Here is a 15,146-nt window from a genome sequence, read left to right as displayed (position 1 = left end):
GTTTATGGTTCATAAATTATGTGTATGTTTGATTCTCATATTAACAGTAGTAGTGAAGTGTCTGCATTAATTTGTCTTCTGATTTTTCAAATGTGTCAGCAATACCATTTTTAAGTGTCTTTATTAACATTAAATAAGAAAGTGATTATCACTTTCTTTAATGTGACTTCTGTACTCACAGTATCTCCTGTGCCTTAAATGTCAATGGTTGTGAGAATAGCTTGTAGAGTTCTGCTCTTTGTAGATTTTATGCCATTGTCTATTTTCAACATATGCTTTCAGTGTCAAAGCAGCAGAGTTGTAATGAAGATGCTTTGTTGTGTTTTTTACCATGTAAAAAGATTTTTTCCAACCATAGCATAACAGGATGTTGAATGACAGAGGTAATGTTTTTTTTTTCTGCCATAAAGGCATAATTTCCATACCAGGAATTATGCACATTTGTATGTTGGGAAAAGAGGGTTTTTACCATCTCTGTGTTGAAAGTCCATGTGGCATGAGGAAATCTTTTCCCTTGTTTTTATTTTTGTTATTGTTGATGGTGTTGCTGTCATCTTCTTAAAAATCCATATCTTCACTACAATGAGAAATATTTGCAATTGAAAAGAACCCAAGTTAAACATTTATGAATAGAGCTTGCTTAGTTATTTATCATCAGTGAAATTTTTCATCTGACTGTTTATTCACTACACTACAGAAAACGTGGTCTTTGATTGTTTTTAATTATTCATTGTTTAATTCACTGAAGTGTAATGTTTCTATCTTTAAGGAGTAGTAGATTTATGGTTTTTGTGAGGTATGTGTATGTCAGTTATTGAAAATTGTGCTGTGTGTGTTCTCTCATGGTGTTTTTGAAGTCATGATTTTTATCTCCTTTAAATGATAACATAATAATTCTTTTTTTAATAATTAAACTAATTTAGTAAATTCAAGATGGAGGCGCTTTCCTACTGATTATGCTTCCACCTCAGAAGATGAATTTGGATCAAACCGTAATTCCCCTAAACATACCCGTCTACGTACTTCTCCAGCCCTGAAAACCACTCGCTTGCAGAGTGCCGGATCAGCCATGCCTACTAGTTCTTCGTTCAAGCACCGGATTAAAGAACAGGAAGACTACATCCGAGATTGGACTGCTCATCGAGAAGAGATAGCCAGGTTGGTTTTAAGGAGTTACCTTTCAGAGTTGAAAATTTCTGTCAACATTTCAACTCGGTAACAAAATTTAGTTTTCACTTAATTTGTACTAATCCAAGAAATGAAATCCACAGGTAACAATGAACTCAGTTTTGTTGGTGGTATTACTCTCCATCCATCCAGGTTTTTTCCTTTTTTTTTTTTATGCCAATGCTACTAACATATTGTAGAATTAATTTGTTTTGGTTTTATTTTGATTTCCCCCCCTTTAAAAAAAATTTCAGTAGAGACGTTGATGAGTAAGTATAACTTTTGAAAGGTAGTCATTATTAGCTCTCTATAATTAAGAATTGTGCAGGCAGTTTACTGATTACTTTCCTTTTAACTTCTGAAGAGGTAGTGGTATACTTGTTAGAGGTCTGTTGCTAATGTTCTCTGGGGAGAATTAAAATAGGCAGATTGTCTCTCATACTTCTGTGAGTTCATTAAGTACAGTTAGTTTGACTCTAGTAAATAAATTAAAATATAATTTGTTTGAATTTTAATCAGTTTATTATAATCTTTAGATTATATACAAAAAGTAAAATTCATGCTTCAGATAAATTTTTAATTACTAACTTATTGGAGTTAGACACTGAAGAGGGGTTATACTCAAATAGATACTATAGTAGTTAGAATATAAGTGTTTTTATTTAAAGTTTGTAAGATACTTAATTTTACTGCAGTATATGCTATATTACCTAAACATTTTCATTGGTATGCATGTTAAAATTATTTTTGCCTTTACTTCAAGACCCTAATCTTCAGCTTGTATGCTTGACAACATTACTGAAGAACTTTTGTATAGTAATAGTTCATAGATGCTTTAAAAAACAACAAACTTTTACCATAATTTAATGGTGTTATCTTTTTTCTTTGACTTCTGTGAATTGTGTTTTTTCTGACTCTTTAGTTTAATATAATGGTTAGTGTTATTTTTAATGACTATTCACTTGTAATTGCTTTTATTCTTGAGAACATACCCCTCTAATCTCATTATGCTGCTTAAAACATTTTTATTTTGTCGTACAAATAGCTTTTTATAAGACTGATTATTGAAGCATTTTAAGCCAGTATTTCTAGTTAGAGGAAGGGCATACATGTGCTTTGGGGTTCATGGATCATTATGGGCCCACAAAATGCTTGTAGTGAAAGAATCTTGACACATTTTTGTTCTTCTGGCACAGCTGGCAGCAACAGGTCTGGCTCTCATCTCACTTTTCCTCTTCCCATGGAGGAGGTGTCCAGCTGCACAAGGTCAGGTGGTGCCTGGGGAACTAGAACATGTGTCTGCCCCTCTCGGTAGACTTCCCTTATCAAGCTCTCTCTACCAAACTAGAAGGACTAAAAAACCTTTTTCTTCTGAACCAACCACCTTCCCCCCATGCCCAAATAGAAAAGAGTTCTGATGCAAAGGGGTGAGGAAATAGAGGCTGTGCGTTACATTTTCACCCCATTCCATTTTGTTATGTGCATTGTATTACTGTTACTGTCCATGTGTGTTTTATTATCTGTAACAGAACTCTAAGGCCAGGCTATTTAACCTCTACTTTTCATGCTTTTTCCCTCTAGTCTGTTAGTAGCACTGTGCTAAGTAAAGTATAGAAGGAAAGAATGTTAACACTGATATTTAATGGTCCCATGGCATCATAGTGATTTTTGCTTAATGTGAGAAAATCTATTTTCACATGTCTGTGAATCACAAACTGAGTAGAATGTGAGAAATAATTTTCTTTAAATGGGCTACTACCGTCACTTAAAGAAAACTCACATGCTGAAAGCAACATTTATTGAGTAATAAGGTAAACTTTTATTTGGAAAGCATAATAGTGAATTTTAATTTATTATAAAAATGTTTTATGCTTTGGCATATTGTTTTTGGTTATAATTTAGGGCTATTTCACTTAACCAGCACTTTGTTAATCTGTACACAGTAATTATTTACATGCATCTAAATTTAAAACACAAAAACGGGGTCCATCCCGAATATGAAATGTATAAGCAAAGTAAAATATATTCAGTCTTTCAATTTTATGAGGAAACTTTTCTTCCAAGTACCCCTGATACATGTGCTTTAGTAACTCCTGCCTCAGTTTCTCTATTATAACATACATACAGATTACCTTCCAGTAAGAATTTGTTAGATTATAGTAGTTTTGTGAATATTGGGCTAAAAAGAGCTACAATACCACCTGTACAGATGACCAAATAAAATACATTTAACCTAAAAATTATACTGGAAGATTATATAATACCCATTTGAATCAGAAGGCACTCAAAGATATTTCGGTATTTTAGATTCATTATTACACCTGCCATTACCATTAAATTGCATTTTTTAGGAGAGTTCTAGTTAACAGAATTTTATTTCAAGCATTAGCCAGTTCATTATAGGTATTTTACCTGAGAGAATTAAAGCATAAAGCCAATGTAATATTTTATCCTCATGTTGGCCGAAAGTATTATTTACAAAGGTGGCATCCTGTTCCTGTCTGTTCTTCTGCAGTCCTGTTTTGGATCAAATTTAAATATGCATGAGTTCTTTATATATATATATATATATATATATATATATATATATATATAGTCCCCACCAATTCAACGAAGAATATTTAAGCAGCTCCTATAGTCATAACATAGTGTTTAGCCTGAGGGGACTGTGAAGATGACTTAGACATGGATGTCCTCAGAGAGTTTAGAGTCAAAGGACGGAAGCAAAGGTGTGTATGACTGATATGTCAGAATGCTATAATAGAGATTTAAAAAATGAATGAAGTTTACTCAGTGATTCACTTAGGGTAGATAGCATAGTTTTTTACCCAGTAGTCCATCAGTTTTCCTCTTCCTCTCCCTGTCCTCCCACCTCTGGTAACCATTCTACTCTACTTCTATGACATATGAGAACCACTTTTTTTTTTTTAGATTCCTCATATGAGTGATATCATGTGGTGTTTGTCTTTTTGTGCCCGACTAAACTTCATGATGGTTTCCAGTTCCATCCATCTTGCTGCAAATGATAGGATATCATTTTTTTTTATAGCTGAGTAGTAATCCATTGTGTATGTATTAGTCCATTTCTGTTAACTTATAACAGAATACCTGGAACTGGGTAATTTATAAGAAAATGAAATTTATTGCTTAAAGTTTCAGAAGCTGGGAAATCCAAAGTCCAGGGAACCCATCTGGTGAGGGTTTTCTTTAGTGGTGACTTTACAGCAATGCAGGGGTCTCACGTGGCAGAAAATGGCAGAGCAGAGAAAGAGAGATAGCTCCTCCTGTGCTCTCCTTTTAAAGCCCTCAGAACTACACCCATGACCACTATTATTAATCCATTCACTAGGCATGGACCTCAAAATCTAATCACCTCTTCAAGGCCCCACCTTGCAATTACCAGAACAGGATTTCCCACCCTCTTAACAGTCACAGTGGGGGCTGTTTCTAATACATAACACTTAGGACATACAATTCAAGCTTCAGGGAGTTTTGGGGGTACGTAATACAATCCACTACAGTACTGAATTACATTTCTAGGAACACTTAAGTCAATGTATTAGGAGCAGCATGAGCTGATCACAGTGATAACACATCTTCTCTATGAAAGGCATAACAAGAAGAACTGAAGATGGGGGTATAGCTTCACAACAAGCCAAAGGTATTATTAAGACGATGTCCTTTCTAATAAAGAAGAACGAAGAGATCCGGTTGAGTAGTAGTATAAACATGGTTGGTAGCTTTTAACAGCTGAGAAAAATAATCTCAAATTGATGGGCCAAAATCAGAAAAAGGCTTTAGGGGAACATGTAGTTATGAGTACTTAAACAATCTAAGCAATTTTTTAAAAATTGCAGCTTTATGACATTAAAGCCACATTTGGGTACTTCTTTTTTAGTACTAATAAGAATACTGTGTTTTATTGTATGCAGTGTAGTAATAAGAATACTGTATTTTATTTGTAATGCAGAATAATGTATTTTATTCCCAAGTGCCTATTAGACCTGCTAAGCATTTGTGCTCTGGGGTTAATTCCACCTGGATTGCCTCCAGACAGGGTGTTAATAATTGATCTTCACTGGTTGAGAAACTTGTAGAACTTTTTTCTCACATACAGATGGCCACAAAGGAAAAGAACTTACATGTCCTGTTTTTAGTTCTGGTTGCTGCCAGCATATGGGTACTTTCTAACTTGAGTCCCCATCTCCACCCCCACTCCCATGTGCTATTACATGGTCTCTTAAAAGTGCGTTTTTCCTAAATTATTATAAGTAATGAAAATTTTAAATTAATCTTTTGTCTTCCCTTGCCTTGTAAAACCTAAACCACTAGACTTGTTATTCTATTTGAGAGAGGGAGAGAGAAAGCTAATCACTTGGAAGCAAAAATGCAAGCTAAAGCAAATATTTAATGAAACAAAACTTGTTTTTATCCACATGCTAATCGATCTTTTCTTCATAGCTTCTTTGAAATTTGGGGGGGCTCATACAGGCTCCTTCACTCTTAAAAGGAACTATCACTCTTTATTTTTTGGCTTACTGGCTTTTACATCATTGCTAAGAATTGAGAGAAAGAGGGGCTGGCTGGTTAGAGTGTGGTGTTGTAACACCAAGGTCAAGGATTTGGATACCCGTACCCAGCCAGCTGCCAAAAAAGAGAATTGAGAGGAAGAGGGACTGTGAAATTCATCTGCTTTCTTCTTATGTGTCTTGAACGTGGTCCCTACTGTTTATCAGATTACACATTCCCCTGGTACATCCTATTATAAGTCAGATAATTTTTATTAGTCACCTACCATGTTCGTCAGTATTGGGGAGACAAAAAACATAAAACACGTAGCCCATGATCTAAAGGAGTTTATAATTGATGCAAGGATTAAGAGCTAATCCATACCACTGGGAGAAACTAGGTAAAGGGCAGCAAGATCTCTATTATTTCTTATAACTGCATGTGAATCTATAATTATCTCAGTAAGAATTTAATTTTAAAAGCTTATCTATAAAAACAGCAAAATGCCTAAATATCATATAATATTGTGCTAAACTGTGCATATAGGTTTTAAGTGCTAATAAAATTCAGAGAAGATCAGTGAAGACCAGAGTACACAGAACTTCACGGAGGAGGAGTTTGAGCCAAGCTTGGAAGGATATGTAGATAGAATTTGGAAGGTAGAAGAGGAAATGAAGGACATTCTAATGAGGTATTTCATGTAAGCAGAGGCACAGACCGAAATGAGTTGTATGTATTTCAGGAATAGTAAGGTCTAGACTGACAAAAGTGGTGGTGTATATTAGGGAGGAAGAGGAAGTAAAAGTGGGTAACTGAGATTGAGGGCTGATGAGGAAGATTTTTAAATCCCAGAAAAATAATGAGGGAAAAAAAGGATTGATTTAAGTTTTATAGATGACTGACATGGAATTGTTCCTTAGGGAATATTTGATTGCATATTTCAGATAACTTTTAGGAGGAAAAAAATGGTCAAAATAAGCTAGGAGTCTGTTGCACAGATATATTCATGAGAAGTTGAGAACATGGAAAAAGATGATAAGCATTTGCTTGCAGAATAGATTAGAGAACACAGTGCAGGAAAAATTGATAGAACTTGGTGCCTGGGAAACGAAAAAGGGTGAAAACTTGTAGATTAGTCAAAAAGAGAATACACATTGTCGTATAGTCTTTTAAACACATTGGTGTTATCAGATTTGATTGTTTGAAATATTTTCTTTAAATCATCTATTACATGTCTTTTAAGTTCCTTAGAGAACAGTTATAAAGACCATTAGGGGAAAAAACAAGGTTTTGTTCTTTCCATCCTCTCTTCTTTTTAAGCTTTGAGACCTAGGAATGAGGCTCATTTCAGTAACCCAAATGTATCTTGTTATATGGTGCAGTGTTTATTCAAGTTGACATTTATGCTGATCATAGTCTTTTGTCCTTATATTTTCTTTTTCTGGTTTTCCTGAGTATCCTTCAGCAGATGTCTGATTTTTTCCTCTTATACAACTTTTTTTTTCTTGCACAGCTCTTCTAGATAGTATGGAAATCATAAGCTTTTCTGGAAGACTCTTAAATGTCTCTCCTTGAACTAATTTTATATTTTAACACTCTTATCATTTAAAAGCTAGACTAAATTATTTCTTTAAAAAGTCAAATCATTAAAGTTAGTTATTATTTCTTATCCAATGTTAAGGTAACTGGAGGTTTGATTTGCTGTCATCAGCTTCAGTGTTAGGATTCTAAAGCTAGTATACTTCATTAATACCCTATCAATTGCTTTTTTCCAGTAATGTCAAAGAAAACTTTATTCTAATGTTTTGTATATGTATCCTGTGGAATGCCAGTTTACATATAAGAACTTTTGAAACTTAATATGTTATTAAAAAAAAAAGGAGGTTTTTTTATAGTTAATTACCTAAAAGAGTGTTTATGTTGGCAGTTCAAATCAATAAAGTCTGATAATTTGTTTCTATTACTGTTATTAGATTACACTTGCAAAAGTGCATGTTTAATTGAGCATGCATTTCACTAGGACTTTAATTTTCAATATTTCCTATAAACTTTCGATATACCTAAAGTCTACAGTTAATATATTTTTTCTAGTATACAATCCTTCAATGAAAAAGAAAATATTTTTAATTGATTTAAATAAGAAGAGTGCTATTACTGAGATAGTTTACATAGAAAATCATAAACTTCATGACTTAAAAGTACATCCTTCATGTTATCTCACCTTTTAAAAAAATAATGCATACTTATTTCTGCAAAATTTTTGAAATTAAATCATTGGCTCTGTCACCCAGGAAGATATGAAGACTGGCACTAATGCTTTAGAACTTGCTATGGATTAAATATCCCCCTAAACTCATAGAAGCTTGACCCCCGTTGTAACAGTGCAAAGAGAGTAGGAAATCTGATTGTGCTTTTGAAAGGTGGGGCCTTTAAGAGGTGATTCGATTGTGAGGACTGTGCCCTTGTGAATGGATTGATCCATTTACGGAATAATGGGTGTGGTTTTCATGGCTTTATAAGGAGGGCAGGTGAGAAGGTCAGCTCTCTCTTGCTCAGCTCATTTCTCTTGCCATGTGACACCGACACCGTGTGTTCCTGTGGAAAATCACCACCATCAAGAACAAGTCCCTCACTAGATAGGTCACCTGGACTGTGGACTTCCCAGCCTCCAAATCTCTAAGATAAATTTTCTTTATAAATTTCTTTATAAATAGATAAGATTTCTTTATAAATTACTTAGTTTCAGGTACTCTGTTATAAGAAACAGAAGCAGATTGGTACAGAACTTAACTCTTAATTTATGTTTCATTTCTTTGAGATTGTTGTTTCATCCATCTAATAAGGAAAATGGAGTTAAATGTGAAAATAATCTAATAGGTTTTCAAATTGACAAGCTTCAATTTTTATTGGTATTGCAAAGAAAGCAGATAGATTGCAAAACCCTGAATAAAATGTTTATGTTATTTAAAAATTTCTGCCTGTAGCAGATTTTAAAGGACTAGAGAATGAGAATAGAAATGGGTTGTAGGCTTAGAGTTTAAAGAACAGGCACAGATACAAGAGATATAAAGAAGTTCATGATTATAAAATATCCCAATAAGTGTAATCTAGAAACATGATATTAATTTGAAACCTTACATTTAGCAACCATATGAATAGATTCATGCTCTATTGAATCATAAATCTCCTATTTCTATTTGGAAGATGTCCATAACTTTGGGGTTTTTTCCTGATAATTTAATTTGCCTTTTAGAATTTTTTAAATTGAAAAATAATTGATTACACATATTTGTGGGGTACAGAGTTGAATATGAATACCTATGTACAATGTGTGATGATCAAATCAGGATAATTAGCATGCTCATCATTACCAAATATAATTACTTCTTGTGTCCATTAACCAATTTTTTGCTAGTCCCCCTCCCCCTCTTCCTTTCCCACCTGTAGTGATCACAGCTCTGTGCTCTCCTTCTAAATGTTCAATGCATTATGGTGATTGTTCTTCCTGCCCTTCCTCCATCTCTCCCTCTTTCTCTCCCTCAGTGTGGTTTTGATTTGCATTTCCCTCATGATTACTAATGTTGAGCATTTTTCCATGTACCCGTTGGCCATTTACATATGCTCTTTTGAGAAATGTCTGTTCAGTTCCTTTGCCCATTCTTTAATCAGGTTATTTACTTTTTAATGTTAATTTGTTTGAGTTCCTTGTATATTCTGGATATTAATCCCTTGTCTGATGTATAGTTTGCAAATATTTTCTCCCATTCTGTAGGCTGTCTTTTTGCTCTGTTGACTGTTTTCTTTGCTGTGCAGAAAGAAGCTTTTTAACTTGTTTTAGTAGATGATGAGATTTTTAAGCAATGCGTGTTTAAATTAATGATCTATATGAGTATTGTTGAGTCAGCTTTAAGATAGGAATTGCCTATCTTAAAACAGCTGGCATATACGCAACTTACATTCAAATGAAAAGAATGCATTTTGGGTGCTTACTGCCTGTCTTAGTCCATTTTGTGCTTCATAACAGAATAACACAGACTGTGTAATTTATAAACAATAGAAGTTTATTTCGCTCATGGTTCCAAAGGCTGAGAAGTACAGGATCATGTTATATTGCTGCATCATAACTGGTGGGAGGCATCACATGGCTAGAGAGAGTGTGCCAGAGAGCAAGAGGTCAAACTTGCCACCTCAAACCTTTTTATAGTTGGTATTAATCTATTCATAAGGGTGGAGCCCTCATTACTTTAACACCTCCTGTTAGATGCCACCTCCCAACACTCTTACAATGGGGATTAAGTTTCTAGCACATGCTTTTTGGGGGACACATTCAAATCATAGCATTCTGCCCCTGGACTCCAAAGTTCATAACCTTCTCACATGCTGAATATGTTTATTACATCCCACTAGCCCCAAAGTCTTAACTCAATTGTCAGCTCAAAAGTCCAAAAGTACAGAGTCTCATCTAGATCAGATATGAGTGAGACTCAAGGCATAGTTCATCTTGCGGCAAGTTTCCCTTTAGCTGAGAGCCTGTGAAATTAAAAAAGTTATCTACTTCCAAAATACAATTGTGGGATGGGTATTGGATAGACATGCCCATTCCAAAATGGAGAAGCAGGTAAAAAGAAAGGAGTAACTGGTTGCAAGTGAGTCCAAAACCTGAGGGAAAACAATATTAAATCTTAAGATGCCAGAATGTCTCCTTTGACTCTGTATCATGCATCCTGGGCACACTGGGGCATGGGTTTGGCCTCCAAGGCCCAAAGTAGCCCTCTCTATGGCTTTGCTGGGCTCAGTCCACCCAGCAACTCTCATGGGTTGGAATCTTGTGTTTGCATATTTCCATGGCTGGAGTTTCATGCTGGTGTTCCTACAGTTCTGGGGCCTCAGGGACTGCGCCATTGGGCATTGCCCTAGTGAGGACTCTCTGCAGTGGCCTCACTCCTATAGCTCTGCTGTACATTGCTCTATTGGGGACTCTGTGGGGCAGCTCCAACCCTACAGTAGGTTTTGTCTGGGCCCGCAGCCTGTCTAATACATCCTTTGAAACCTAAGTGGAGACCACCATGGGCCCGTATTTCATGCACTCTTCACTTCTGCAGAGTCAGCACCATGTAGACACTGCCAAGGCCCATTGCTTATGCTCTCCATAACTGTGGCATGAGCTACACCAGGGCCCATTTGAGCTAGGGCTGGGGCAACCAGGGAATGCTGCACCAAAATATGGGGAGCAGAGTCTCTGTGTCCCTGGGCATCAAAGGCTGAGATCCTTCAGACTCCTGTCTGTAAACTTTGCCCTCAGGTCCTAGCTTGCCTCAAAGATTTCTGAAATGCCTTTGGGGTCATTTCCCAAAGTCTTGATAAATAGAACCTCGGTTTCTTTTATCCATATTAATCTCTTTAGCAAATTGTTGCTTGGCAATACCTTTAGTATTCTCTCCTGAACAGGCTTTTATATTCTTTGGATAGGCTGAGAATTTTCCAAATCTTTCCATTGGGCTTTCTTTTTGATCATAAATTCTGTATTTAAATATTTCTCTCTTCTTTCATTTTATTTTAAGTGATCAAAAGAAGCTTTGCATCATCTTGGATGCTTTAATGCTTAGATATTTCTTCTGTCACTTATTCTGTTTCATTGCTGTTAAACTATGACTTCTATAAAGCCCTAGGGTATGAACACAAGTTGGCTGAGTTCTTTGCTACTTTATAACAAGGATGGCCTTTACTGTAGTTTCCAATACCTTGTTGCTCAGTTTCATCTGAGAACTCATCACAATAGCTTTTATTGCTCATACTTATAGCAACATTCTGATCATGACCACTTAAGTAATTTCTAAGAAGTTCTACACTTTCCCAACATTTCTTGTCTTCTTCTGAGTCCTCATCAGAATTGATCTTAATGCTCTATTCATAGCAATCTAGGTTTTTTCTAGCCTGCTTCTCCAAATTCTTCCAGCCTCTACCCATTAACTAGTACCAAAGCAACTTCCATATTTTGGGGTATTTTTTTTTTTTAAAGCAGCAGCCCCTCTTCGTGGTACCAATTTTCTGTCTTAGTCCATTTTGTACTGCTATAACAGAATACCTGAGACTATGTAATTCCTAATGAACAGAAATTTATTTCTCGCAGTTCTGGAAGCTGGGAGTCCAAGATCAGGGGCCATATCTGGTGAGGGCCTTTTTGCTGCATCATAACATGGCAGAAGGCATCACATGGTGAGAGAGTGCATGCAAGAAAGCAAGAAATTCAACTCACCACATCAGTCAAGCCCTTTTATAGCTGGCATTAATCCATTTATGAGGATAGAGCCCTCAGGATCTAAACATATCCCTTTAGATCTTACCTCCTAACACTGTTGCATTGGAAATTAAGTTTCCAACACATGCTTTTGGGGGGACATATTCAAACCATAGCACTGACTGAAGAATATATGTTGTGTATGCTTGGAGTTGCTCATTTTAATATGATTTTTAGTACATAACATGGAGATTTCTGTGGCCCGTGTTTTTTAAAATTAATTTATACTGTTTTCTACAGATATCAGAAGCTTCATTGTACAAATTTCTGCATAAAACACTCTGAAGAAAAAATAGACTTGGATGAATTGATGCTTATCTATTTTATGTCTCATTAACTTGGTTATTCTGTTTCTAATCCTAGTTCATTCATTTAGGAAATTGCTAGAATTGACTGTATTGTGTAAGGGAACACTTTAAACCCATTCTCAAAAGAATCACATCAACAGTTAACAAGTTTTAAAAAATAATATACAGAATGATAATGTGAGAAGTAGCATGACATAATGAAAAGATCTAGTTATGACACTATTTGTGACATTGGCCAAAAAATGTCATATGACTTCTTTTAAACCTCATTTTCCTCATTTGTAAAATAAGGCGATTAATACCTCTCTTACAGGGTGGTTGTGAGAATTAAATGAGTTGATGAATGTAACGATTCTTTATAATGTACTCATTATAATAGTGTCTGCTTTTTCACTGTTGTAGCCCTTAGGACCTAGCACAGTGCCTGGCACATAATAAAGGATTAGTAAATATTTGTTGGTGTTCTTCATACCTTTCTGTATTTGTAAACAAAAGAGAAATTAACCATCTATCATTTTTTATAAAGTTTATAGGTTAATTGACCATAAATTGCTCCTGTTCATCCATGAGTGTCAACTTAGCATCTCTTTTTAAATCTATTAAATTTTTATGCAATTACTACATTCTTTGAAAGTCTTTCAAACTCACATAAAAATATTACTTTATACTTACTTTGGATTTTGAAGTTGTAGAAGCTTTCACATATAATTTTAAGAACATCCTATCATTCCAAAGCCTTCCCTGTAAAGGTAGCCAAATTGAGTTTATGTGCAGCAAATGCATAACTTGGAAATCTTTCATGTCTCATTGAGTTGAAATATTTTTTGAGAAACACAGGAATATTAATGTATTTTTGGAAGTCTCTCCCTTTTAAAAAAAAGGTAAAAGAAAAATGTCTATTTTCTCCTTTGATTATCACTAGTAACAGTTATTTTAGTTCTTCGGTTCATGTGGCTGAAAACACAAATGGCTTTAATGGCTTCATGGAAATGAGCACTAACCCTGGGATCTGGTCCTGCCTTAGCGACTTCTAGCTTGTGTTGTCATGAGCAAGCCACTCAGCTTCTCTTAGAATGTGTCCTCCTTAATAAAATCAGATAGTCCTACCTTGCAAGAACTTTGTGAGCCTCAAATGACATAATATATACAAGAAAGTGTTATACGTAGTGTAAAGTGCTGTGTCATAGATCTTAACTTCTTGGCTGTCTTGCTAAGTTTATGGAACCCTTCTCAGAATGTTTCCAAGTGTATAAATGTAAAGTACTTAGAGTTACAAAGAAATCCAATTATATTGAAATACAGTTATCAAAATATTTTAAATTAATATATGGTTCTTTATTAACATTAAATAAAACGTTATTGTTGTGGGTTTAATGACTGCAGTAATTTTGAAGTAGGGATGACCGTAATGATGTTTTGAGATACCAGTAACAACTATAATGTGATTTCTGTTGGTGACAAAAATCACTATAATTGCTAATACCGCTGTGGTTTATTACCTATATTTATAATTGAAAGAAATGCTAAGCATCAGTTAGAGGTTAGTGAAAATAACATTATAATTGTTTTTTCTAATCCAAGTTCAGAGACTCTTTGAATTTTGTCCATCACCTCTAGGTTTAAGAACCCGTGTGATATATTAATGCTAGGCATTAGCATTAACAGTCTATTTTTAAAGATATATCTCTGTGTTCATGGGTGTTTAAATATATTTTTCAAGGTGATATCTTGTAGATTATTTGGAATTTCATTTCATTAATATTAATTTTTGGAATTAAAATTTAAGACTTTGGGTCTCAAAACAGTTAATAGCATCGTCAAAGAAGTCAAAAGTTTTGGATATAAGTTTTTAATTAGAAACACAACTTACGTAACTGATTGTGTCATAAATGATTGTTTCTAGAGCTGTTATATAAAAGGGATTAAACTTATTTTCTAAAATTATTACCAGGATCAGCCAAGATCTTGCTCTTATTGCTCGGGAGATCAACGATGTAGCAGGAGAGATAGATTCAGTGACTTCATCAGGCACTGCCCCTAGTACCACAGTAAGCACTGCTGCCACCACCCCTGGCTCTGCCATAGACACTAGAGAAGAGGTAGGAGATCTTCATGGAGAAATGCATAAGGTTCTTCTTTTCTTTATTTCTTTTGCTTTTAGCTTTTCCTTAGTTTATTTTAGTTATATCCACCCTCCCTGTTTGCATGAAGCTCTACATTTTCCATCTTTGCTCTAACAAATTTCTTTTATGTTTTTGTAACAAAACTAGTTGAAAAAAAAAGAACTAGTAAAGGCTAACATTTGGTCTACTATTAACATGAAGCTGGAAAACCATTTAGAATAAGTACTTTGCCTGCTAATTCCTGGTCCATAGCTTCACTTTCACTTGAAATGTGAATATGAATGGTATCCAAAAAGCAACCAAAATTTGATAAATTATTGTATAGGTTCTATAAAGTTTGATTATGAAAATATTCCAATTGAAAAGGTATTTTTATTGCTAGTTAATTAGGAGATATCTCTGACAGCAGAGAAAAGTTCTACAGTTTTCACTACTTTAAATCTGTTTATGAATACACACATAAACACACAGGATATTTTGAAAATTGAAATACATATATGCATGTATAAATACACACAAAAAAACAAATATTCAGAATTACCTATCCAAAACCAGGGCATCCTACAGTATACTTTCACGGTCACCATTTATATAATATTGTCAAGACAGTGCCTTTCACATGTAATATAAAATTAATGGTACTCTCTGGCTATGTTGGCTATTTTGATCTGGAGCAGAAATGTAAGCAAAGGATTGGCATTTAAAAGAATGAATTTCTGTGATCAGGGGTTGGCAAACGAT

At 34.7% G+C, this 15,146-nt stretch overlaps 1 protein-coding gene across 11 annotated transcripts in view; it reads left to right on the top strand.

Annotated features, from left to right (window-relative positions):
- Positions 1–15,146, top strand: part of CEP170 (centrosomal protein 170) — a 131,801-nt gene that overhangs the window by 99,957 nt on the left and 16,698 nt on the right. For 7 of the 11 annotated variants that reach the window (XM_063082759.1, XM_063082765.1, XM_063082762.1 and 4 more), the window contains 2 exons: positions 924–1,158; positions 14,234–14,411. In XM_063082759.1, coding sequence (XP_062938829.1) covers positions 924–1,158; positions 14,234–14,411 — 413 coding nt within the window. The remainder of the gene's footprint in view (positions 1–923; positions 1,159–14,233; positions 14,412–15,146) is intronic. The other 4 variants (XM_063082764.1, XM_063082758.1, XM_063082763.1 and 1 more) reach the window with 2 other exon arrangements.

Source organism: Cynocephalus volans, chromosome 18 (genome assembly GCF_027409185.1).
Source record: "Cynocephalus volans isolate mCynVol1 chromosome 18, mCynVol1.pri, whole genome shotgun sequence".
In the NCBI taxonomy this organism is placed as follows: domain Eukaryota; kingdom Metazoa; phylum Chordata; class Mammalia; order Dermoptera; family Cynocephalidae; genus Cynocephalus; species Cynocephalus volans.
Note: the sequence above shows the minus strand (reverse complement) of the source record. Positions and strands in the feature narration are given on the sequence as shown.